At 34.9% G+C, this 25,645-nt stretch overlaps 1 protein-coding gene across 1 annotated transcript; it reads right to left on the reverse strand.

The window, feature by feature from the left end:
- Positions 1-569: 569 nt before the first annotated feature.
- Positions 570-25,645, reverse strand: LOC137395031 (uncharacterized). Its single transcript, XM_068081818.1, has 6 exons — positions 25,515-25,645; positions 22,653-22,782; positions 20,729-20,880; positions 10,234-10,441; positions 2,188-2,331; positions 570-1,671 (listed from the first exon to the last, which is right to left on the reverse strand). The coding sequence occupies exons 2-6, from the start codon at positions 22,714-22,716 to the stop codon at positions 1,010-1,012; spliced, it is 1,230 nt and encodes a 409-aa protein (XP_067937919.1). The 5' UTR covers positions 22,717-22,782; positions 25,515-25,645; the 3' UTR covers positions 570-1,009.

A 25,645-nucleotide genomic window follows, 5' to 3' on the forward strand; every position in this document is an offset into this window, starting at 1 on the left:
ACAACTAGTATGCACTGCAATGTATGAATAGCGTGATAATGCACCGATACATACCCAAGTTGATCTACTTGTACTTTGCTTCGGACTTGAATTTTGATTTACTAGAGTTCATTAATCTGTGTTTTGGTAAATTACTGATTCAACTTGATCCAAAGCCTAAGCTTTTTTTCAAGCGGAGGCAACTAATCTTGGTCCTTTTTTACCAACTACATTGTGTAACGTTTTGTGATGAAGGTATTACATTGTCATAATTGATTCAGTAATCATGACTGTTGAATAACTTTAAATTATGGGGCAGTAAAGGCAGTTCTAACATGTTTAAATTTCACTGAGAGAAATGATAGAATGATACAACCTGATAGTTTCAGCGATTACATTTGTTTGCATGAAGTAAATTTCTACAAATTCTCAGCTATGAATGTAAAAAATAAAACCAGATAGCTTGTCTGCATTTTTGGCATGCGAGTTACACATATCATGAACTATATACTAATGACGACAAAATTTACCAATCTGTCAAAAAGCTTATAGATATTTTTCAAACATCTAATACAGTAGGCCTACTTATGTAACTGTATATTTATTAAACAGGGACCATAATCTTCATAGCAATCTGGTGAATCTGTAATGGTCAAACTAGCAGCAATGCGACTTGCTCTTCTCCCAAGCAAAACTTAACAATCCATCAGTAAATCTCGATTAAAAATACATTACTGATAGTTGATCTAACGCTTCAAGGATTATAAGCAACATTTGTATAATAGTAATAATATGAGATACACATTGACAAATATTAAAAACATGTTTATCAGTTGGTTTAAACTGGAAATGCAAAAAGAGCCTACATAGTATATACCAATACCTTCGGTAAACCTTGACGAAAATTGACACAAATGTACAATAGCATCAGTGTTCAGCATAACTATAGTAATAAAATATGATACAACTGGCATCAAAAATGTAGATTTATCAAAAATTCCCAAGGAGTAGAAAACTCCAGCACAGCTGGTCATACAATTGCACTCCCATCAGAACCGACATGTGCAAGTTCATCAAGTTGGCCAGGCTTACTAACCCCTTGGGACTCTTCTACTGGATAGACAAGAATAGAGCAAGATTCCTGAGGAGTGTCGCCGTTTCCTGTTTGTGTCTCGCTATGTAGTGGAAACATGGCAATAGCAGCTACCGCAGATGTGCTAATGGAAATTGACGAGCTGGTAGATTGAGTCCGCTTCCTGCGTTGAGAGGGTCCGTCAGTTTCCAGCTCGGAGTCTTCGGTTAAGCTACTAACGTAGTCCTCATCTACCGAAGGACTATGCCGCTGTATTACATCCGGAGGTTTCTCCGCTGACTCTGTGACCACATGGTTATTTAAAGTGACATTCTGTTGGCAGCACATATTTTTACGCAAAAAAATGATGGCAGCTATGAAAGCAATCATAAGAATAACAATAATACATGCAGCTGCCACCGTGCTATCTCTCCAAGGTTTTACAAAATGACTTGTTGATTGTGTGCTGGAGGGGTAGAAGTATTGATTGGTGAAGTATGGCCTGCTGGGCACAGGAATTTCTTTCTTTAATGAGTTTACCTCGAAACGGCTGCTCACTGTCACGGAACATTTTTTAATTCCAGTTACGTCAAGGTCATTCGTTAGGATTAGAACGGCACCTGCAATGGCAGCAAACTGTTTTTCTATAAAAAGAAGCATTCGATTGAAGGCATACGTTTTGCATTTTAGAAGAAAGAACAATATAATGATTTCCCTTAAACTATGGTACCCTTCATCGACTATGAGTTATATGCTTCACAAGAGGTTCGCAGTTAATTTAATAACGCAAACTATGTTTCATAACTATATTAAGCCTGGCTCTATGAAACTTAAAACCAGCCAATACCTTTCACTAAACTATTCAGATCTCGATAGTTATCGCCTCATTCCTAGCAATTTATCCTAGCTATCCAGTAGACAGTAACTTTTGCATCTCTCAACCACCAATAGCAAAAGCTCAACTGCATTCTGAGAGAGAATTGTTCAGGCTGACAGATGATTGAAACATATAGCATTTTCTCACACCGAAACATGGCTAAAGGTAATCCTGCTGCGTTTGAATAAGTTGTTATTTTTGCGGCAGTTATAAATGATCTCACGAGAAAGCAAGCAGCAGTTACACAATGAATACAAACCATTGGAGAGATTTGTGACGGGTGTGTTTTCGCAAGATGTGAAGTAGTTAAAAGGCCCAGGAAATCCTTTTTTCAAGGCTATATCCATTTCATATGCGGATGATCTATTTACCCAAGAAAGATCAAAGTCTATGTTTTCTTTTTCTATAAAAGAATACATGAGAGAAATATAGAGCTATCACCATCCTGAGAGCCAAATCTTCACTAATAATGCTATCTAACTGGCACTTGCAATCACTTTAGATCGCGATTAAATTTTTTTATAGTGATGACTACTAGAATATTTAGATTTGTCTGCCCTACATCATGTACAAATCAACTGTAATTAAAAATAACATTATTCATATGTTAAAATTGCTAACATTCACAACATTACTAACATTGGTAACATTAAAAATAATCCTGTTCAGTTTATTTATAGGACATAAAAGGACAAAGTGAAATCTGACCATCTACCATGCACAAGACCCATTATTAACTCTTTCGATCCAAAGCCCGTAAAACAAACAATGACTCAGCATACGGATCCCGAAATAATTCAGTCTCCGATAGACCTTTTTTTAAATATTTTATTTATTAATAAAAAAGTAATAAAATTAAAATTAGTTATTTCATCAATTTCGGTAGGTTTTATACTAATGTTTTGAGGCGATAAATGATCCCTAATATGCATGTGCAAGAAGAACACATTGCAAATAATTGCGCATCCTTTTTGGATTTGCTATTCAACATGAACGAACGTGATTGTTCGAGCTCAGCCAAAAAAGTACGTTTAGATGAAGACATCGACTGGTTTGGAAGTGAAGAAGAGAATATCAGGCCAGAAGAATGTGAGGAAGACGATGAAAGTGAAATAGAAGATCAACAGGGTGAATCTGATAGCGAAAGTGAGAGTGAAACGGCCGGCGATGAAAGAGGGAGTATTTACGGATTTCAAAGAAGCGCCGACTTAGAACCCAAAGAATTGCATTTTGATGAGAGCTTGGCAGGTATAAAAAGACGAATTCCTGGACAGATAAGTATTTTTGGTTATTCAAGACTTCATTACATCAGCCATCATTTATGTAATAGTTAACAAAACAAATAGATATGGCCTTCAAAAACATTGCGATGCCTGGGAGCCTGTCTATGACAAAGATATTTGGCGAATTTTTGGTTTAGTCTTGCTCATGGGTATCGTCAAAAAGCCTACTCTAAACTCTTACTGGTCGATCAATCCCCGGTTATCTACGCCAACGTTTAGAAAAGGGATTTCAAGAGACATGTTTCTAATGATTTTAAACAGTTTACATTTCACTGACAATTCTGAAAACCCTGCTGGCAATAAATTGTTCAAGCTAGGCAATGTTTTACCCATGATATGTGAGCGGTTATCTTCTGTTTTACTGCCTGGTAAATTTATATCTATAGATGAAAGCTTGCTGGCTTGGAAAGGACAGCTCAGCTTCATTCAGTATATTCCATCTAAAAAGTCTAGATTTGGAATAAAATTATTTGCTGTCTCCGATGCAGTCTCTGGCTATGTGCACAAGTTGTCTGTGTACAACGGTGATGAGCGAGAGCAAGCTGAAGGGACTAGCAGAGGAGTCACCCACAATATAGTAATGAAATTAATGAATGGTTTGCTGAATACAGGTCGTTGTTTATATATGGATCATTATTATAATTCGCCAGAGTTAGCTGCTGAACTTATAAAAAACAACACTCATGTTTGCGGAACTTTGCGTGCAAACAGAAAAGGTGTTCCTAAAGATTTAAAATTGTGTAATGGAAAAACTATTAAAAAGTGAGACAAGTTTTTCTAATGGTGAAAGTATGGTTGGCTGTTAGAGAGATAAAAAATTTATTTCCGTAATTTCAACTATGCATAAAAACTTGGAAGTCGTAGATACAGACAAAGTAAATTATAAAGGGGAAAAAGTTTGCAAACCAGCTGCTATTTTGGATTACAACAAATACATGGGGGGAGTTGACAAATCTGATCAAAACTTGCATTATTATAACGCTGCACGTAAAACCATGAAATGGTACAAAAAACTATTCTTTCATTTATTAGATATTTGTGTGTACAATGCAGTCATAGTTTATAGAGTCCATAGCGGCTGTAAAATAACTGACCTAGAGTTTCGAAAAAAATTAATTGATCAGATATTTGAATACACTGGATCTTGCCGCAAAAACATTCCATGCGCTTCAACTTCTTCCCCTCTATGATTAGTGCTAAATAGTCAAGGAAAAAATAAACAAGCAAAATATAGAACTTGTAAGCGCTACCCAAGGCGAAATGATGACGGCACCCATAAGCGAAGCGAAACTAAATTTGAATGCCTAGCATGTGGAGTATCTTTGTGCAGTCATGTTTTAATCCTTACCATGCTAAATAAATTCATTTACAATTTATATTTTATTTAGTTTCTGCAAATGCTTCATTGCGTTGTATTTTTAGCTTTTGTACATACATTTGCTGAAATGTCATCTAGTCTATTGTATTTGTTCTGCATTACATTGATGTTGTATTTGTTGCCCACTGCCCTTTTCAGGGCAACCACCTAATCAAAGAGTTCAGTTCACATGTTCTGCAATCTAGCAGATTGATTTCTCCATGATTTGCTGTTTCTGCTCATAATAAATGTTGCTTCCTGCCTTATGCTGCTTCACCAAATGTGTGAATACAGGCTCACCACTCAATTCTTCTTGTACACAAACAGTTAATCTTTGCTGTAGCACATATGAGTCTGTGCGATGAGTTGGTATGCAAAATTGATACATAAATCTATAGTTTCAAGAAATACATAATAATCTGACAGCACAAATTCATAACAGCAAATATATAGATCTCAAATTGCAAAGTCTTCGCAAGCTGTCTGAAGGAAAAAATCTCAGCTTTCAGATGCATATTCAATTGCAGCTTTATGCCAAATTGCACGAGAGTTATAGCAGAGTTTGAGCAGCCTTGTCGGGTAGCTGCTGCACTGTTTATCGACATGGCGTCATGAGCATTTCGAAAGTCTGCGCCCGTAGTACACCGAAGCTCCTAACTCTACTTATGATGCACTTAGACAACCAATTTTTTGCAAACTCTTGCAAACATATGACACTGTCCAGATGCTTATTATAAACCATTTTCACAGAGTTATTGCTTCTAAAAATGTATTTTTCATCAATATTTCATGGTAAAAAGGTGAAAACTTCGACAAATCAGAAATTTGATTAAAATATTCACAGACTATTTGAAGGAAATCAATGGCTGCCTGTTGAGAAATTTCTAAGCTTTCCAATGCATATTCATCTATAGCTCCATGCCAATTTGCATGTAAGTTATAGCGAAGTGTAGACGACCATGTCAGGCCTCCATTTTTCGCTGGTCTTTTGGTTAACGCACTGAAAATTTCGAGTGGCGCTCTTGTAATGTATCGGAGCTCATAACTCTACTTTCAATGCTCTTAGACGACCAATTTTTTGCAAACTGTTGTGAACCTATGAATCCTTGCAAGTACTATTAATACAACATTGTCAATTACCCTTATCAATTAGAAATAAACAATGAAAAATGGCGCATGAAAATAAAATAAACCATTGCTTCAACAAATTGACACTTTTGCTGGAAAGCATTTGCAAGCTATTTGCATAAAAAAATATCAGCTTGTAGAGAAATTTCTTCGCTTTCTTATGCATGCCAATTTATGCAACTAACGCAATTGTGATGTAAGTTACTGTAGTTTTAATGCAGTCATGTCGAAGGGGCAAATCTCCCTAGTAATTGCCTCCGTACGCTCGTACTTTCCCAGCCGTAAGCGCGCCGTAGCCAAAGGGTTAAAACTAGCTTCTAAGGAAATTGTGAAATCAGTTTGTAAAAGAATAAATTCTGTGCTCCAGTAAAACTGTCAGGTTTCACAAATGAATCTCTTCAATCCCATGAATAACTTGAATAAGGCAAATGCACTACTTCATAGGCTAGTTTACCGAGGTAGACGAACATCAAGGGTTATATTAGGTCTTTGAGATGAATATTTGAATATTTAAAAATATAGTATCTAGGCTAAAGTAGGATACTTTATATTGAAGACAAATCCAAGAACTGACTAATGCGATCATATGAGAAAACAACCCATGCTGAACACTGGCTAAAATTAGCAGTCACGATTGAACAATATTTCCTGACCCATGAACCAGGTCATTTGAAAAACCATGTTTTATAGTACATTGTATATATCATTTACATGATATTATGGTTCATAAAGTAGTCAAAATGTTTTTGTTATTAATTTAAAATTAAATAAATATTTACTTCAAAAAAGCCACTAATACAGTTAATTTTAATTTTTTTAATATATTTTTTCTCTCCAACAAACACCTTGGTTGCAAAAACCTCACATTTTATTGAATCACCAAAACAAATAAAACTTGATAAGCCACGGCTAAAACAGCTTTCTATCTTGCTCCATGTACTACTTGATGTGCCATTGCTAAAACTGCTTTCTATCTTGCTCCATGTACTACTTGATGTGCCATTGCTAAAACAGCTTTCTATCTTGCTCCATGTACTACTTGATGTGCCATTGCTAAAACAGCTTTCTATCTTGCTCCATGTATTACTTGATATGCCATTGCTAAAACAGCTTTCTATCTTGCTCCATGTATTACTTGATATGCCATTGCTAAAACAGCTTTCTATCTTGCTCCATGTACTACTTGATATGCCATTGCTAAAACAGCTTTCTATCTTGCTCCATGTATTACTTGATATGCCATTGCTAAAACAGCTTTCTATCTTGCTCCATGTATTACTTGATGTGCCATTGCTAAAACAGCTTTCTATCTTGCTCCATGTATTACTTGATAAGCCATTGCTAAAACTGCTTTCTATCTTGCTCCATGTACTACTTGATATGCCATTGCTAAAACTGCTTTCTATCTTGCTCCATGTATTACTTGATAAGCCATTGCTAAAACTGCTTTCTATCTTGCTCCATGTACTACTTGATATGCCATTGCTAAAACAGCTTTTTATCTTGCTCCATGTATTACTTGATATGCCATTGCTAAAACAGCTTTCTATCTTGCTCCATGTATTACTTGATATGCCATTGCTAAAACAGCTTTCTATCTTGCTCCATGTATTACTTGATATGCCATTGCTAAAACAGCTTTCTATCTTGCTCCATGTACTACTTGATATGCCATTGCTAAAACAGCTTTCTATCTTGCTCCATGTATTACTTGATAAGCCATTGCTAAAACTGCTTTCTATCTTGCTCCATGTACTACTTGATATGCCATTGCTAAAACAGCTTTCTATCTTGCTCCATGTACTACTTGATAAGCCATTGCTAAAACTGCTTTCTATCTTGCTCCATGTATTACTTGATATGCCATTGCTAAAACAGCTTTCTATCTTGCTCCATGTACTACTTGATAAGCCATTGCTAAAACAGCTTTCTATCTTGCTCCATGTATTACTTGATATGCCATTGCTAAAACAGCTTTCTATCTTGCTCCATGTATTACTTGATATGCCATTGCTAAAACAGCTTTCTATCTTGCTCCATGTACTACTTGATAAGCCATTGCTAAAACTCCTTTCTATCTTGCTCCATGTACTACTTGATATGCCATTGCTAAAACAGCTTTCTATCTTGCTCCATGTATTACTTGATATGCCATTGCTAAAACAGCTTTCTATCTTGCTCCATGTACTACTTGATAAGCCATTGCTAAAACTCCTTTCTATCTTGCTCCATGTATTACTTGATATGCCATTGCTAAAACAGCTTTCTATCTTGCTCCATGTACTACTTGATAAGCCATTGCTAAAACAGCTTTCTCTCTTGCTCCATGTATTACTTGATAAGCCATTGCTAAAACTGCTTTCTATCTTGCTCCATGTACTACTTGATATGCCATTGCTAAAACAGCTTTCTATCTTGCTCCATGTATTACTTGATATGCCATTGCTAAAACAGCTTTCTATCTTGCTCCATGTATTACTTGATATGCCATTGCTAAAACAGCTTTCTATCTTGCTCCATGTACTACTTGATAAGCCATTGCTAAAACTGCTTTCTATCTTGCTCCATGTATTACTTGATGTGCCATTGCTAAAACAGCTTTCTATCTTGCTCCATGTATTACTTGATAAGCCATTGCTAAAGCAGCTTTCTATCTTGCTCCATGTACTACTTGATAAGCCATTGCTAAAACTGCTTTCTATCTTGCTCCATGTATTACTTGATGTGCCATTGCTAAAACAGCTTTCTATCTTGCTCCATGTATTACTTGATAAGCCATTGCTAAAGCAGCTTTCTATCTTGCTCCATGTACTACTTGATATGCCATTGCTAAAACAGCTTTCTATCTTGCTCCATGTATTACTTAATATGCCATTGCTAAAACAGCTTTCTATCTTGCTCCATGTATTTGGATAAACAGTTGTGCTTAACATTTGTCAAAATTTAATTGTCATCATATTAACTGATATATAGAACTGCACAAGCATAAATAAAAAAAATGAAGACACGCAGTAAATAATTCTCGTTCCGCCAACTTTTGCTCCGATAATAATTATTACACTCGGGGCAAGCAGTTTAATTTTGAAGTTAAACTTATCATTATTCTTAATCTTTATTGTAGGGCATCGTGAAAACTGCTAAATCTTTAGACCGTAATAACTCGTACCTAATTAATATATAATTAAACATCATAAAAAATTTTTGAAATCTAATGACTACAGTAATACTTCAACTTACGAGTGCTCCAACGTACGAGAAACTTGAGATACGAGCCAGCTTTTAAGCAAGTTTTAGCACTAACATACGAGCCATGTTTGAGATACGAGCACGTGAGTCAGTTGCCAAGTATGCCGGAGGTGTTTTATGAGAACAGCATCACTCTGTATTTTTCAACTGCTCAGGTTATACTTTTGTACCGTGTTTTTTGTGCGCGATTTTCCGTGCAGAATTACGTGAATTAAAAGTACTGCGCGTAGACCGAAAGTTTGCCAGTAAAATGAAAGATGAAATGCAAAGAAAAAGCAAATGATACCAATTATTAAACGGAAAATTATTGAAAAATGTGCGAAGTGTGTATGCGTGATTGAGCTAGCTCAGCAATATGACAGAAATACATTCACAATTATCAAACAGAGGATTATATTCAGGGCATTTATTTAGTTCACAAAAGGACTAACCATAGTTTCTAAACGGTGCAGCGATCTTCACGACCGCTGATGGAGAGACTGCTCAGGCATTGGATGAAAGATCAACAATTGGCCGGTGACAGCGTAACTGAACGATGCTATGTGAAAAGGCCGGTGCTATCTATCAAAACTATAAACATTCGGACAAGTTGGCTAGTGGTCGTACATTAACCGTTTGTGACGACACCTGCGTTCGTCCTAATCGCAACATGTTGAAAGGGCAACAAAGGCAAACGTACTTAAATAGGTTTATCTTAGAACGGCCGGCTAGTCATGAAAGCGAAACAAAGGAAAAATTAGCTAACTAGCGAGAAACTTCAAACTATGAACGCTGAAGAAATTTTAATTAGGTTAAGTTAAAAATGAAAGTTTGCTTTTAGGTTTGCTTCTAAGACTTTGATAAAATCCAAATTTATCAAAGTCAACTGTTGTAATGAAGGATAACTCTCTATAACTCCCTCTCTGGCGAATGCTAGCGTTAGCTGCTATTGTATGTATTTAATTTTACATTTTAATTAATCACATTTTCTTGCATTATTTTTTATTTGTCGCTTTTTAAAAGCTTATGGTAAGTTAGGACAATAACCAACATGTTCTTTCTGTTACAATATCTTGTTTTGAGTGTTTTATTTGCATTTTTTTAGAGTATGGAAACCAATCAATATATATTTAATTGTTCTATATATAAATAAATTGCAACAACATGCGAGTAAATTGACATACGAGCTCAGTCTCGGAACGCATTAAGCTCGTAAGTCGAAGTATGACTGTACTAACTAAAACAACAGAAAACCTTAACATCAGAGTTGTCTTCCCTTAAAGATCATAAGACAGTTGCACTCATCACCTACTGCTGCCAATGATGAGGTTCAGTCGGCAGATCTCTCGAGCCTCACTGACTACAATTAGGCATTCCCAGTGACTTGTGAAGCGGTTGAGCATGAAGAGTGAAGAAGGCTCAGTGTAGTTGTAGGTTATTGTACAGGACTCATTTTTACGGCATGATTTCATAACGGCAGAATTGTTTTGGAGCTGAAACTTTTGTGGAGATTCTTCTTTCTACAAAGAAACTATTTTTATACAATACAATACTACTAAAATTATGAAAACTGCACCAACTAATGACTACTTAAAATCTTTCATAGCATTATTAGTGTTGTCCAAGGGAGAATAAGCTCGCACACAAATAAATTGTGTTTAATTGACCACCAAGTGCATCCATGCAGATACAAAGTATATAGCAAAAATAAGCACACTAGAACAGCAATAGCCCAAATCAAACACCACATATAAAAGGTAAAAAGAATGCCCTTCTCTAGCCCAACTAATGTAAAGAAAGCATTACACGGAATTGCCTGCCCGTGGTGAGTGATGCTAGAAATGAGTCCGGTGCACAATGTTGGCGTTATGGAAACAATAGCCCCTTTAGCGTTCACTTGGTGGAGACCAAGTGACCAAATTATACCAGTAGTTTAGGTAATTGGGATGAACTATCATTACTAAAAATTAATTAGTCTCACTGTCATAGAGGCAATTATATCCTGTAAGGTAATCAGGTAAACAAGGTTAGATCATAAACAGGCAAAGGCAGTCTACTTCAGCAACAAAATAAATTGTCTGATATAAGTTTTAACAGTCTATCCTATAACTTTGATAAAAAGCCTATGACACGTTAATTAGTACAGACTAAACAAAGAACAAATAATGATTTTTGTGACTGTTATTAGACAGATCCGAATAAATTGCTGGTCTAATTGGTTTCGTCAAAAAGAAATGTGTGTTGCAGTTTTTATGGTATTTATCAGGCATTTATTAGTAGTATCAGCGTAGTTCACCTTTTCCACATTGCTACAGTTGCCGTGAAAAATGATCTCAAAACATGTTTAAATTGGAAGATACAGCGTACAATGATACAGCGTACAATGATACAGCGTACGATGATAAAGCGTACAATGATACAGTGTACAATGATAAAGTGTACAATGATACAGTGTACAATGATAAAGTGTACAATGAATGACTCTAGCCGATAACTTCCCAACCGACAGGAATTACCTTTTTTGTTTTGCGCTGACAGACAAATCTGCAAGGAATACAGTAGTCCCTCCTACTTTGCATAGGTTACTTTCTAGATCAACCCATGAAATAGAGATTTTTGCGAAATAGAAACTAGATATTTTTAAATATAAGCCATAATTTTAACATTTCTAAACCATTAACTGTTTCTAAACTTTAACAAATACTATGCACGTACACGTCCTTCTACATGTCAGTGCACATGTATACAAATAAAGGCCAACAAAACCTGCGATAGGTGAAGTCGTGAAGTAGGAAGGATCACTGTAATGTATTAAAATTATACCTATAACGTTGTGTTTTCTCTTGAAGTTTTGATAAATCTAAATACAACTGTTTGCTAAAAACAAATGAATATACGGAGTATTAGTAACATTAGTACATTATTACTATTATCTGCTTTAAATGAAGTTCTAATAAAACTGAAAAGTTAGAAAGTTTTTTACAGATCGCTAGTGTGCGTACATGTGAATCCCATACAAACTTAGCAATTTTCCGAGGTATTTCACTGTACAAGCGTATATGAACATGAAAGATCCATCCATGGAAATACTGACTTTATGTTGTAAATGAACTGCAATCAAGAATTTTAAACGCAATGAATAAAAGAAGAATACGCTAAATTTTTATTATTGAAGCCTTTTTGGCAAAGGTGTCCAGCATTTGCTAAAGGATATCATAGAATATTTACTGGACTTATCATATAGTGCTAAATGTTCTACCAAGAAGTCAATTCCATACTACAAAAAAACGTCATTTTAGCCTAAACTAGAATTTTCAGAACGGATCAGCCTTAAAAACTCTAAAAGCTTTTTCACCGTATATATATTTAGAAACCCCCTTCTCTTTGCTAGATTTCCATTCGAGTCATGAATTGGCGGGCTCAGGATTCAGCGAACAACTGGAAAACTGACAGACCGCAAGACCAAATTGTCTCTTACACGGTTATATATTTTGAATTATACATGCAGGCCATCTACTGACTTGACAACTCTCTAGCTGTGTACTGGCACCGCTATATTCTCCAACTAAAAACATCAAAGAACTAATAATTCAAAATGACCTTTTATTACTTCACGCATGGTAAGCTGAAAAATGGGCTGAGAGTTCGCTGAGCCACGCCGATCGATCCAAGCTTGATAACTACTGACTACTGCTTGCACACACTTAGTCAACTATTACTTATGTTCAAATGACAGATCTTGATCCAATAGTAACCTTTTGCTATATTTTTCGGCAGATCTTTCAACTCAATGGCTACTTCTATTTTATAGGACAAACCCAGTGAGTATGATCATACAACAATGCGAGGTCCCAATTTAATGGAACATGCTATAGCAATTCTTTCTTCCTGTCTGCTGACTGTTCACCTATCTAAAATATTTGACACTAACCTCACAAGGGCAAGATAATTTGACACTAACCTCACAAGCACAAGATAATTTGACACTAACCTTACAAGCACAAGATAATGCTATTATTCAACTATGGGCTAGTGCTGGGCATGGGTAATAATACTAGTTGAACTCGCGGGTTTATCTTCTCTCGAGTCTCGGGTAATAGAATCGTCGAGTAATTCGATCTTGCGGGTACGGGTTTTGACTTTCGAGTTCGGGTTTTGGTACTCGGATCCGCCGAGCAGTGTGAACAAAAACTCTGTCTATTGCATTCTGCGCTCTTGACTGTTCAACAACCCGCCTGTTAACGCTGTGAGCACAAATGTCAGTGGATAAAAACAGTGAAAAATAATATATAAATTGAATAGAAATATGATTGCTTTGTAAATTTTAAGATATGTCTAATTTTTAGAAAATTTAAACATAAAATCCGTATCAACAAACCCGATACTCGAAAAACCCATCGGCCAGAAAAAAGGCCCAGCACTACTATGGGCAGTCTGTCATCTTTTCAGCTGTGATTTATAATAACCAGCTGACATGGTAACATTTCACTCGCCAAGTTAGACTTGGCAAGCAAATGGCTTTGATGCAATATTTTGCAGTTTAGGTATTTTTGCAAAAACTGAATCGTGAATTTGACGCAATCCTTCCAGTTACAGGCTTTGTGTCATATCTACTACTTGTCAACCTAATTACACTTTTCAAAACAAAATTACAACCAAATTTACTTTTTGGTATGCCAAATTAAATCAAACTCCAACTAAAAACTCCAAAGTCAACTCCAAGTTGAACAATCTAAAACGGGCACAAAATTGATAAAGTTGCTAATTATTCAATTATGAAAATGTAAGCAAATACTACTAGGCCAGCAAAGGGAGCACTTAACCTTGCAAATATCTATCTTCAGCAAAAGATTCCATAAAAACTAAATCAACAGGAAAGACATAACAAAAGACTATTTTCATGAATATGACTTTATTTGCAAAACCAATGCACTGCACTATTAATTGTTGTGGTCCGCAGTATTCACTGATTGGTTCTCTATAACTTGAGTCAATCAGTACAGCGTTCACTGATTGGTTCTTTATAACTTGAGTCATTCAGTACAGTTGTTGATATATCAATAATAGTCTTTACTGCTAACATAATTTCCTCCTATCCTAATTTTGCATTTCAAGCTTCTTTTATCTATAAATATGTTCTACACGGTGTTAGATTAATTGTAAAATGGTATTTTCATAGAAATATACTTAATATAAAAAAACACAAATGTTGTCAGTTTTATCCCTGTGAATTTTAAATTTCTCATAGATTTCAGATATTTGTACAACGAATCACCATTCAAATTTACTTGGTTATTAGACCATCTCTGGTATTTGTGTTCTTCATAGCACACAAAGTCATTTCTCTCCCTCATCTGACGAAGTATTATGTCCTCTTATTCACAAACATAACATTATGCTGACTTTTGTAACCTACTATATAGAATCCTATGGTCTTAGAAAGTGACCAATAGATACATTCTTCAAGAGATTACATGCAAATTATTGAAATGTTAATTTGAATTATTTGTGGCTAAAAGCTTTTAAGCTCACTTAAGCTCATCTACTGATAAATGAACATTGCCAGGCTTACAAGTAATTTAGCTTGAGGTGCGTGCACTGAAGCATTTCATGGATAGCTTGAGGTGCGTGCACTGAAGCATTTCATGAATAGCTTGAGGTGCGTGCACTGACGCATTTCATGGAATAGCAAGAAACCATCACCATAGATTTTACTGTCCGTGACATTTCATTAACATTGCAAAACCAAACTTTCCCTACTCAAACTAGCTTCAACTATTCAAAAGTGAGAAATTATTTGTAAAGTTAGTATATAAAGCTAACAGGTTCACTTTATGCCAACTACAAAACAAAGGTCTTCATTTAGCTTCACCAAAACTTGTAAACCTTAAACATTGGCAACCTTACTTATTTTTTCTGGTTTTATAAATAGGTAAGAATACACTGCTGTTCTTATAGCAATGAATATATACTTCTCTCGAGACATACATATACAATCCATTTGACAAATACCTAATAACACAAATCTAATAATCTGATGGAATATCAGGCAACTGGATGAATATGTGCGATGTTATGCTTTGCTACAACTAGTTGGAAAAGCAAGCTATGCGCTACAGCTATTATACTAGAGGCGAACAAATATTATTAGGTTAACACACAAATATCAACGCTAAAACACAGTTGATTATATTAATAATATCTATGTTAACACACAGATGTACATGTATATAAATATATATAGGTATATACTGTAATCACCCGAGTGTAATACTCCCTCAAACATTTAAATCGGAAAACTGGTCTTTTTTGACATAGCCAAGTATAACGCTCCATAAAGTTTTCAGCTTTGATGTGGTACTCGGGGTGAGTTATGCCACTATTTGTCCATGAACCGTGGATGCCTGAGTCAATGTATCAGTCTCTTGTGTCTTAAAGCTTTTACTGAACAGGCGATTATAGCGACGAGACCGACTTCGATAATGACAAGGGTGACAACAATGACTTAACTCAGACACTAAAGATCAAGTTTGAATGACAAAGAATGAACTAAAAAATAAAGTGAGTTTTATTTGCATGAGTGTTATAAGTTATATTAAGTTATATACTACATTATAAGTTATATTTTCGTGTTATAAGAAGGGTACGAATATGTTAGCAAAAAAAGAGTGCAGCCAATGATATATTTTGGGTTCCAACTGAGCAATGGTTTTATATAATTATTTGTCTTAGCTTACAACTGAACATCATTGAGAGTTATATCAGTTGAATAAACCTTGACTTATTCAACACAACTTTTGTTCACTTATGATCTAAGACCTTTTGGTCTCATGTGCCATACACGTGAACAATGACCACGGTTGACATGTACAGTGGTGTGAAAAAGAAACGGATCACCCTATAAAACTTAGTCATCGCTACTGTTCAGCACTCGAGGTCATTAAACTCTTGTTGTTGAGTAGAACCCAAAGTGTAGATTAAAAAGTGTAGATTAAAAAAATCTTAACATGAGTAGAACTTAATAAAATTAATTTTAGCTTGAAACAAATTGCTAGATGAGTTTTGGAGAATCAAAACTAGCAATTATTTTTAACATTTTCACTCGAGTTAAACCGGTATTTTATTTGCATTGAAACTTAAAGCAGTGATGTTAGTCAGATCAAAGACATTGTTTAAAGCAATCCTCATGTCATTATGTTTGCTGAATAGAAAACTTTGTCTTTGAAGCTGCTAAAAATTAAAATTACTGATTTTCAATTTTTGTGCTAGCAAGCAGCACAAGTCTGCATTTTAAGTGGTAAACCACTGCAAATGTGTCTTTAATAATATATCTGAATGGAGGAGACTCATTCAGATATATTATTCAGATAAAGAGCTTTATTTTGATATATAATAAGTAGGCTACAACTTCAAAAAATTGGTTAGCAACTATGACACCATATTAATTGGAATTGGTTACAATTCTAGGGCGGTCCGTTATCACACCACCGTATATTAAATGATGCTGCGTTTATTCGGTAATTCTTGCAACCTAAGACGTACCGAATAAGCTCAGAAGTATAGCCTGGGCACCATACTTCTTACATCCTAGGAAGTATGGTACGCAGGCAGATTTTTTGACTCGTGCAACTTCCCTTCTTGTATTATATTGATTGATAAAATACCTGACAAGTACCAATAAAATTTATTACATAATTTGGTTTCCCCTTACAAAAAGATGATTTTGAAAACTGGGATTTTTCATGTGCTCACGTATAATGCTACGCAAATTTTTAAGTTAAAATTTGGATGAAAAAGGCAGCATTATACGTACTTGGGTTATTACAGAATATAAATATATATATTATCCTTACAAACACTAGTTTTATAAAGAATAATAAAAAAGCACTCAATACACCAAGCATAGAGTGAATTATACTATAATAGAAAATATAAAGAGCACTTACCTGTTAGTCAATGATTGACTAACAGGTAAGTGCTCTTTATATTTTATATATAAATATATACATACTAACAAATAGATGTCTTTAAGAGAAAAGAAAGAGACAAACTAGATGTGAAGGACTCTAAACTGATCTACAATGGGTGAAAGTTAGGATAGACAGTGCAAGGGAATAGTTACATGTAAAGGCTGGAGAGCTCGTAGAACTGCAAAAGAAAAAGATATATTTATCAAACTTTTATGTTCGCAGCATCAATGATCATCCATAAAACAAGAATAAAGCAGATCATGGAAAAATGCTGTATTGCATTTGCCTAAATGTCATGGTTTAAAAAACGCTTCATTCATTTATGAACGTACTATAAAATAGTACTAAATTGGAGTAAATCCTTTCACATTGAGAAGGGCGTACTAGTGATTAAACTGTCCTTTCTGAACAACTCAACATAAGGTGGCACAGAATGCTGAACCAAGGAACATTGTCGGCAGAATGAAATGTGAAAACTGTTTTACCAACTACTGAATAGGTCAAGCAATCTTACTGAAAATCATTGCTAACCCGTTGTATGATCAATCCACTTGGTACCTAATTGATGTTCGGGTCATTCGTGTAGAAACTTGTCATTGAAAATTGAGTTTGGCAATTGCATTCACTAACTGGCATCAAATCGTGTAATTGAATTCAAAGTTTGTCGACACCTGTCTGAACATCATAGAGCATGACTGAAACCATTCAATTTTAGTCTTTTCAGCTTCGGCCATTTTTGCTGAGCGCCCAATCAAAATCTTATGACATCACAAAGGTCAGCTTGGTAGGGTGGCCACCCGCTAGTGTCCATCGGCAAAGACAACAAGTATCCTTAGGATAGTCAGACTCTAGGAATGACACATTTTTAGCACACTAATCTTTTAATAAATATATTGCAATTGGTTCCATGTAACCGTTGACATTGGAACGGTTAAAATCTGACACTAAGACAGTTTAAGCCGCTTTAATGCTTCACTATTAGCTAACCTCAAGTGCCAATTGAATCATTCAACACTGTCGCCTAGTTGTCCACACGCAACAAACTATGTAGAGTCTGTTGACTGTGACTAAAATGATAAAAATATATGATAAACCCCTATTTATAACAGTCAATATACAACGTAAAATTCGAGCAATAATTTGACTCTCAGCCGAAAATAATTTGCGATATTTCACAGTACAGTACAATCCCTGACTATGATTACGTTTAAGGTGACAAGTAAAACGGTAATGTATTAACTAAAATAGAAAAACTACATTAAGTTTCGCTTCCCTTCAGTAAGTTATGCGGCGTATCTTTGATATTATATCTGCCTCCGCACCGATGTAACTGCATGGATATGTCTCCAATTCCATTCACCCATCTCTTAGGTAAGTAACAACAAACATCTTTATTACTGAATATTACTGTACTAGTTTCTTTTTTATGTTTCTTATTACGTGTAATTATCTTTGGTAACATCTATTATGAAATTATTGTAGGTTTTTGGTGCCATGAAATGAAAGAAAACAAATAACAGTGAACTTTTATAGAAATAATTAATCCGACATACAGTAATTTTACGACACAGAGCTGGCCGCAGAACGACTTGAATTTATCATAAAAGCAAGTTTGACAGTACAGTAGATAATTCTACCATGTAAATAATCCATTACAGGAGTGTTTACGTTTGAGGAATTTTACTACAAACAAACAGTAAAATACATCTAAACTGTCTAATCCGTTCCAAGATTGTCGCGAACTCTCCCTTTGGCAAATAGGAAAAAACTTGACTTTGTAATTTAATGACTTTTTTGAATAACTACTATTGGTTTTTATCAACAAATTTTCTTTTTTATCTTATCATTTTCACTTGGTTGAGGGTTCACATTCAATTTTACATTAAGTTCAGGAGAGCGAACACTCTCATTGTCCATTTACATCAACTTTTCAATATTTTTTAGACAGCTAGGTCTATGCTGCATAAAAAATTAACGTGTCTAAAATAAAGTAAAACAAAAATATAAATTTGCTATAGTGAAAATAGTATTTGTTTGCCTGTTTGTACGAACCCAAGATTATAGGTTAATATAAAGGATCACTTTCAACGAGACTCCGGATCATGACATTCAGATTGATAAACTGACACTAAACATCAGGACCAATTGACCAACTTTAGGCATTCCTAAATGATTGTACAGATGCTTATTCTCTGCGCTTTTTCGGCACACATGACAATCTCTCACGGCAGACTATACGACCAGGGTAATACTATATATAATAAAGATACACTTGTATGTCGTATTCTCACCCAAGTGTGGCAAGAGAGAAAATGATATTTTTGATGCTAACTACACCACTCTCGATATTCAAATCGAATATGAGAACTTACACTGACCTTACCGGTTATATGAAATTTATTACGTAATGCGAAGCAAAAACTTTACATGAGTTCTTTATTCAAAGTTACGTTATAGAAGGTTTATGTTATAGTAGCCTCAACTGTACTAATCAATACATATAGTGAGTGTACTTGAATATACATTAATAAGACGCTAAGTATAAAAAGCTGTACGACTGTACATAGCCTATTTACAAAGCAAATTATAAGATTCACAAAATTAAAAATGCTTCTGTGATTTTGTCTATCTAGATACCTATTAGAAGGTCTAATTAAAAAAAAGACAACTCTGGTTATAGCTGGCATAATCGCGGTACAGTGCATCGTGTAGACACATATGATGTCAACGTTGATGATTCCAATTTTTTACCCGAAGCCTCTTTAAACTACACTTCAAGTGAAATAGTAATGTCCAACCGACCGCCAAAAAGGATGCCACGCTTCCATGTTCTACATTTGGTCATGTTTAATTTTTAGAGAATCTTTTATACAGTTTCTTATTCACAGCAAAAATTTATCATTATGTCATACATTTAGTACAATTTATCACTAACATTTTCTGCCGTTAGAAGAAAAAATATAACAATAAAATAATTACAAATCCACGATGCAAAACAATGATAGTCAAAGAATTAGTCATCGGAACTTCCCCTTCACGAGTGGGTATGACATTAGGCAATTAAAAGTAAACAACTTTTCTAGTTAAACACAAATATTAAACTAATATTTTTATACTTTCAATAAAAATTGTTTCAATAAAAATATCAAGTTAAGTCCATAACACACAATTTAACAGAATGCGAAGAAAAATTTTAAGGACGGGATTTTTGTAGCGCAACTTAAGCAAATAACAAACTGACGTAAAAGTTTTGCTGACATTACACAAGGTCACGACCTTGTGTAATGTCAGTAAATGTACACAAGGTCACAACCTTGGGTAATGAAAGGTCACAACCTTGTGTAATGTAAGCATATGTACACAAGGTCACAACCTTGTGTAATATAAGAATATGTACACAAGGTCACAACCTTGTGTAATGTAAGCATATGTACACAAGATCACAACCTTGTGTAATGTAAGCATATGTACACAAGATTACAACCTTGTGTAATGTGAGCATATGTACACAAGGTCACAATCGCAACCTTGTGTAATGTAAGCATATGTACACAAGGTCACAACCTTGTGTAATGTGAGCATATGTACACAAGGTCACAATCGCAACCTTGTGTAATGTAAGCATATGTACACAAGGTCACAACCTTGTGTAATGTAAGCATATGTACACAAGGTCACAACCTTGTGTAATGTAAGCATATGTACACAAGGTCACAACCTTGTGTACGTATGGAAAGTGTTGATCAAAACCGTAAAATACCTGAAGATCTTAACCATAGCAACAAAACTGAAAAGCCTGTAAGAGAGTGTTAAACCTTTCTACCAGTTATAACTCACCCAAGAATCAAATTTATTAATGAAGTTTATATCCAATACTTTGTTGAACTCGTAGACCGTCTGAAATAAGTAGATACTGCCATCAGGGACACCAAAATGCTTCTCAGGGGTAGCTGGTATTCCATTCACAGTTACAGAGCAGGCAGCATCAGCTACATATACCAAAACATACTCGATATTTTATTGTATCTGTAATTAGCTTGACAGATCAACAAATAATTCTACTAAAAAATGATAAAAATGAATTCGATAAACACCTACAGTTTAAAAAAATGGCTGATTCTAATTTTGGTGCTGAAGCTATGCTATCAAACGATAGGAAAATTGTAGAAATATAAAAACTATAATAAACAATATAAATATAATAAAAATATGAATGTGTAAAACATTAGGTTTGGGTGTGTGTTTACTTATGTTAAAGGAAGTACCGGAAAAGGTACGCTCAGGTTGTTTTACTAGACATCCTCAATATTGTGCCGGCCATGTGAAACCCTGGTCGAGCCTCAGGTTAGAATCTTACAAGCCAATAACAAAATTTAAATGAGCTGTGCTAAGGACAATGTTAAGGGCTGGTGGTCATTAAGCAGCTGTTCGTTTTCTGTAATGAAAATACCGAATTCTTACTATTATGACTGAGAATGGTATGTGGTCAGAAAAGGAGAGAGTACAAGCACTATAACATTGCTTGGATGTTTCTCATTAGCATTAATTGTAAAAATTGTTTTTACGATTGAGTAACCCAAACTCTTCAAACTATCAGCAAGTGTGGAGACAAGTGGGGTGTAGGGTCAAAAGGGTGGAGGGTTTGGTCAAATGTAGTTGGCTTTGTGAGTATGCAGGTTCTAGCTTCTACATATATCCCTTTCTGATGCCTTTACCCACTCAACAAGGTACACGCAATTGCCCGGAAGGCATTCATATACATGTATTCTAGCATACAGGTATATTCAGATTGTCATATGAATCCCATTATAATGTAGCATAGCTGTATACCAGCACAAATTGCATCACCACAAAGTATTCCTTGTGAATTCTAGATACTAGGCCTAACAGACTTGTGAACTAATTCTACAGCGTATCATGAGTTTTAACGAATCAATGTAATCGATCAAAGTAATCAATTAAAGAATAGTACTATTTGTATATTTTTGTAAATACGTAGTAGAAGTTTATTTATAAATGTAGCAAAGGTTGTGCATGACTAATGATATCTTAGTCCCTTGACCGCACGAGACTAACATAGATCATTTCAGTCAAACATTGACATACACATCGATTACATACATCGTTATTAAGCTCAAAGAACAACGGTAAATACTCGCATATGACATGAAAACAAATGCATAACACACAGCTAATTAAAAAACTAAATGAAAAGTTCAAATTATAAGTAAAAACCAAATTAATAAAGTAAACAGAGGTTTTATTATTTCTTGGTCTTTGAGACAGCAGAATAAATGTTTAGGCTAGGCAGTGTGAGGATAAATGACATATAAGGTACTCATGGTACACGGAAACCCGAGTATATGTACAACACTCATTACTACTAACTATTACTACTACTAACGCAAGTACTACTACTCAGGTACAACTCATGTACCCAAGGTATAATCTATGTTAACTTAGAAAACAAGATAAGGAGTATTGACCTTCAACACCTAATCTTTAAAAACAGAATAGCTCTATGTTCTTCACATGATTCAGTCTCAATTTATTTGTGGCTGCTCAGATCTTTCTAATCAGCGACTCAGCCAGGGTTCAGCTCGTTGAGCCGGCCCGAGCAAGCCATATAAAATCACAAATAAATACTGGTGTCAGTCAAAAACGAGTTCTGTGATTCATCCAACTAGCCATTGTTGAACAAGCGACACCACAAAGAAGTTGAAAGAACACTCACATTAGTTGCTTGAGGAATAGAGATTACCTTGTAGTGCGACAATAGAGAGCACAGCTGATGTGAAACACATATTCAAGGATGAAATCAACATGGTTGATATCTAAAGTCATTTGATTTAAAACTGCAGCCATTGCATCTTCAAGAACTCCAGACCAGACTGTAAAAGCAATATCAAGATGTGACATATCAGAGTAATTATAACAAACAAAAAGACTGAACCACAGCAGACAAGTTTTTAGTGTAACGTTGTTACGCGCGAAAGTCTTGTCTGGTACCCAGATGTGACAGATTGAACTGGGCATATTTCAACGTAAGCGAGAGCACTAATGGATCGGATAATTGGCTTATCATAGAAACTCATTGGCAAACTCTTCAAATTTGCAGTTCAACCAGCCAAATGTATCGGTTTATAGTCCGAACCTCGACTGGTTTGAAACTCGACGAGTTTGTATATCGACAACGGTTGGCCCAATCTCGACAGCAGTTTTACTATTTTACCATCTACTATTTTTATAGTAAATGAGCGATTTATATGTAAAAGATTTATTTACGCAAAAATATCTTGTGATCCATTTGATGCAGCACTCCCCAGCTTATGTAGGCCTAACAATATTTTGCCCAACCTAAATATAGAACGAATGCTAAAACAAGTAACAATCATAAATATGGTTGACTGTTATGCTAGCAAAATGTTTTATTTGAAATCTAAACTTCAGTGAGTAGCTTTGATTTTGTATTTTTTGAAGTGAGGATAGAACTGCAAAAAGACATTTATCATTTGTTGAAGATTAAATTATCGTAAAACTGCATCAGCCTTTGTCGATGTTCGGACCAATCTTTGTCGAGATTCGGACCGACCTCTGTCGAGATTGGGACTTGTCTAGGTTCGGACTTGTCGATGTTGGGACTGTTTCCCAATGTATCTTTCGGTCTAATGCCGTTCTGGTTCAATGATCACCTCAATCCATATGTGAAACGATACAGATGTCTGTTTTGTAGCTTTTATATTAACACCATGGTGGTTGTTGTATCTAAGAAAAGTCCTAGGAAAGGTCGATGGAAGTAGCGAAAGGAATATCCAATCTTACATTGTACTCTCTACCAGCGAAATTAAGTTGGGGCTGTATTTGAGTTGATCAGCTACCAAACACAGGCACTCGCTCTCAGGCTATTGGCATTACATTTCTCTCTAATGCACAAAGACAGAGCTTTAAAGAGAGCAGCAATTGGCCAATGCAAATACCAAACATTTTAAATTTATCTTTTAAACGCTGTTGGACATAACAGCCGTTTGCCTAAATTAAACATCGTTTTGAAAGGTTATGTTCACACTTTGAGTGAGAGTCATGCTCTAGCAAATCCACTGACATCAGTATAATAAAATCAAATATACGCAAGGCGCAACACAATCAAACACATCAATCCATTTTTTTAAAACAAGATTGTGAGGCAGCCATTTCACTAACATGATTTAAAACAAAAAATACTCCATAAAAATGGGTTTCACTTTAGAAATAAAAACAATGTTGTACCATCACCCACAATAATTGCCTAAAATAAATAAATAAGACCATGTCATCAATAATTGTTTTCATTGCTGTACGTAAGCTTGATTTTTTATTACTGCATTCTTTTAGGTTTCAGGCGCCGTTAAAAAGATACAGGCCCAAGCGTAACCATTCTAGACTTTGTTATACTTATCATATGTAATCCACAAAAACGCTATTTATCAAAAGTAAGTATTTTGTTTCTCATATATACATGTATATATGTCAATAAATAAATATATAATAAAGAATTAAAAAAAAATAAATAAATAAATAAAAGTAAAAAATAAACAAAAAAGTTCTTGAAACTGGGTTTTCACGTCTTTTTGCCTTCAGAGGCTCTCAGTGAGAACACAATCTGATCTGATAGTTGGGCCTAACTGAAGATTATGAATTAGCCTACTCTACAAAGCAAACAAATCAAAGGCTCATCTCAACTTGTTATATTTTCAAAGCACACATACTTTCATATTAAACTTTTTTTTATGTAATTCTATTACATTTACAACCAAAATCAATGCTGGGATCTTTGTTGTTATAGATCTCCATAAATAACCTACCATCGATAATTTGCAAATGAAACTTTGTGATATAATATTCATGATAAGCAATTTCCTACAAAACGACCTTACCAATATAGGCATTTGAGAAAAGAATTGGTAACATATTTTAGTATTAAAAAATTCTCAGCTCACTGTGTGGGAGAACCAAGCTCAAAGAAGATATATTTTTTATGTAATAAACCGATGTAAAATTCATTCCCCGTTCGGGTGTGGAGTTGCGACGTAAGCACAGAAATGTTAACACTGTTGTTTTAAAAGTACCAGATTTCTTGATACAATTACACGTCTTAAAAAAACTGCAGATAGCAAAACGAGAAAAGTGGCTTATAACATTATCGCACGTCCAATATTTGAGGATAGATGACAATTCAAGATACTTGCCACAACAAATGAGAAATAAGCACAGTTGGACTAAATCACAAACAAACGCAAGCATTATCTCTTTTTGAAGGCAGTGCTATTGTAGACCTAGATTCACCCAACTGATTTATAAGGTATTCGTATCACATTCGTTTTCCTAATGAGTGGTACACCGAAAGTCAAAGTAAAACACTACTATATTGATTGAAAGTTTCTGCAGTTCTGCTAAAGCAACAGTCAAAATCGATCAAAACAAGAGGTCGATAACTAATATATTCCATGCTAATACGGTAATACCTTCTAGATCCTACGAGTGCTTTGGTAGAGAAAATCATGAGCAACTAAGTTATTATTTTTGGCAAAACAATTATTTTTTAACATAAATAATGCACAATTTAGAAGGAAAGGTTTAAACTTACTAAGTCGACGAATTTAAAATGTACGCATAGAACTTTAATGAATGTGGTCCACTTGTAATCCGAAAAAAGTTAGACGTTGATGCAGCCTCGTAGGAAAATCATATCTTTGCGTATCTCGGATTGCACTCTTA

This window comes from Watersipora subatra, chromosome 4 (genome assembly GCF_963576615.1).
Source record: "Watersipora subatra chromosome 4, tzWatSuba1.1, whole genome shotgun sequence".
Classification (NCBI taxonomy): domain Eukaryota; kingdom Metazoa; phylum Bryozoa; class Gymnolaemata; order Cheilostomatida; family Watersiporidae; genus Watersipora; species Watersipora subatra.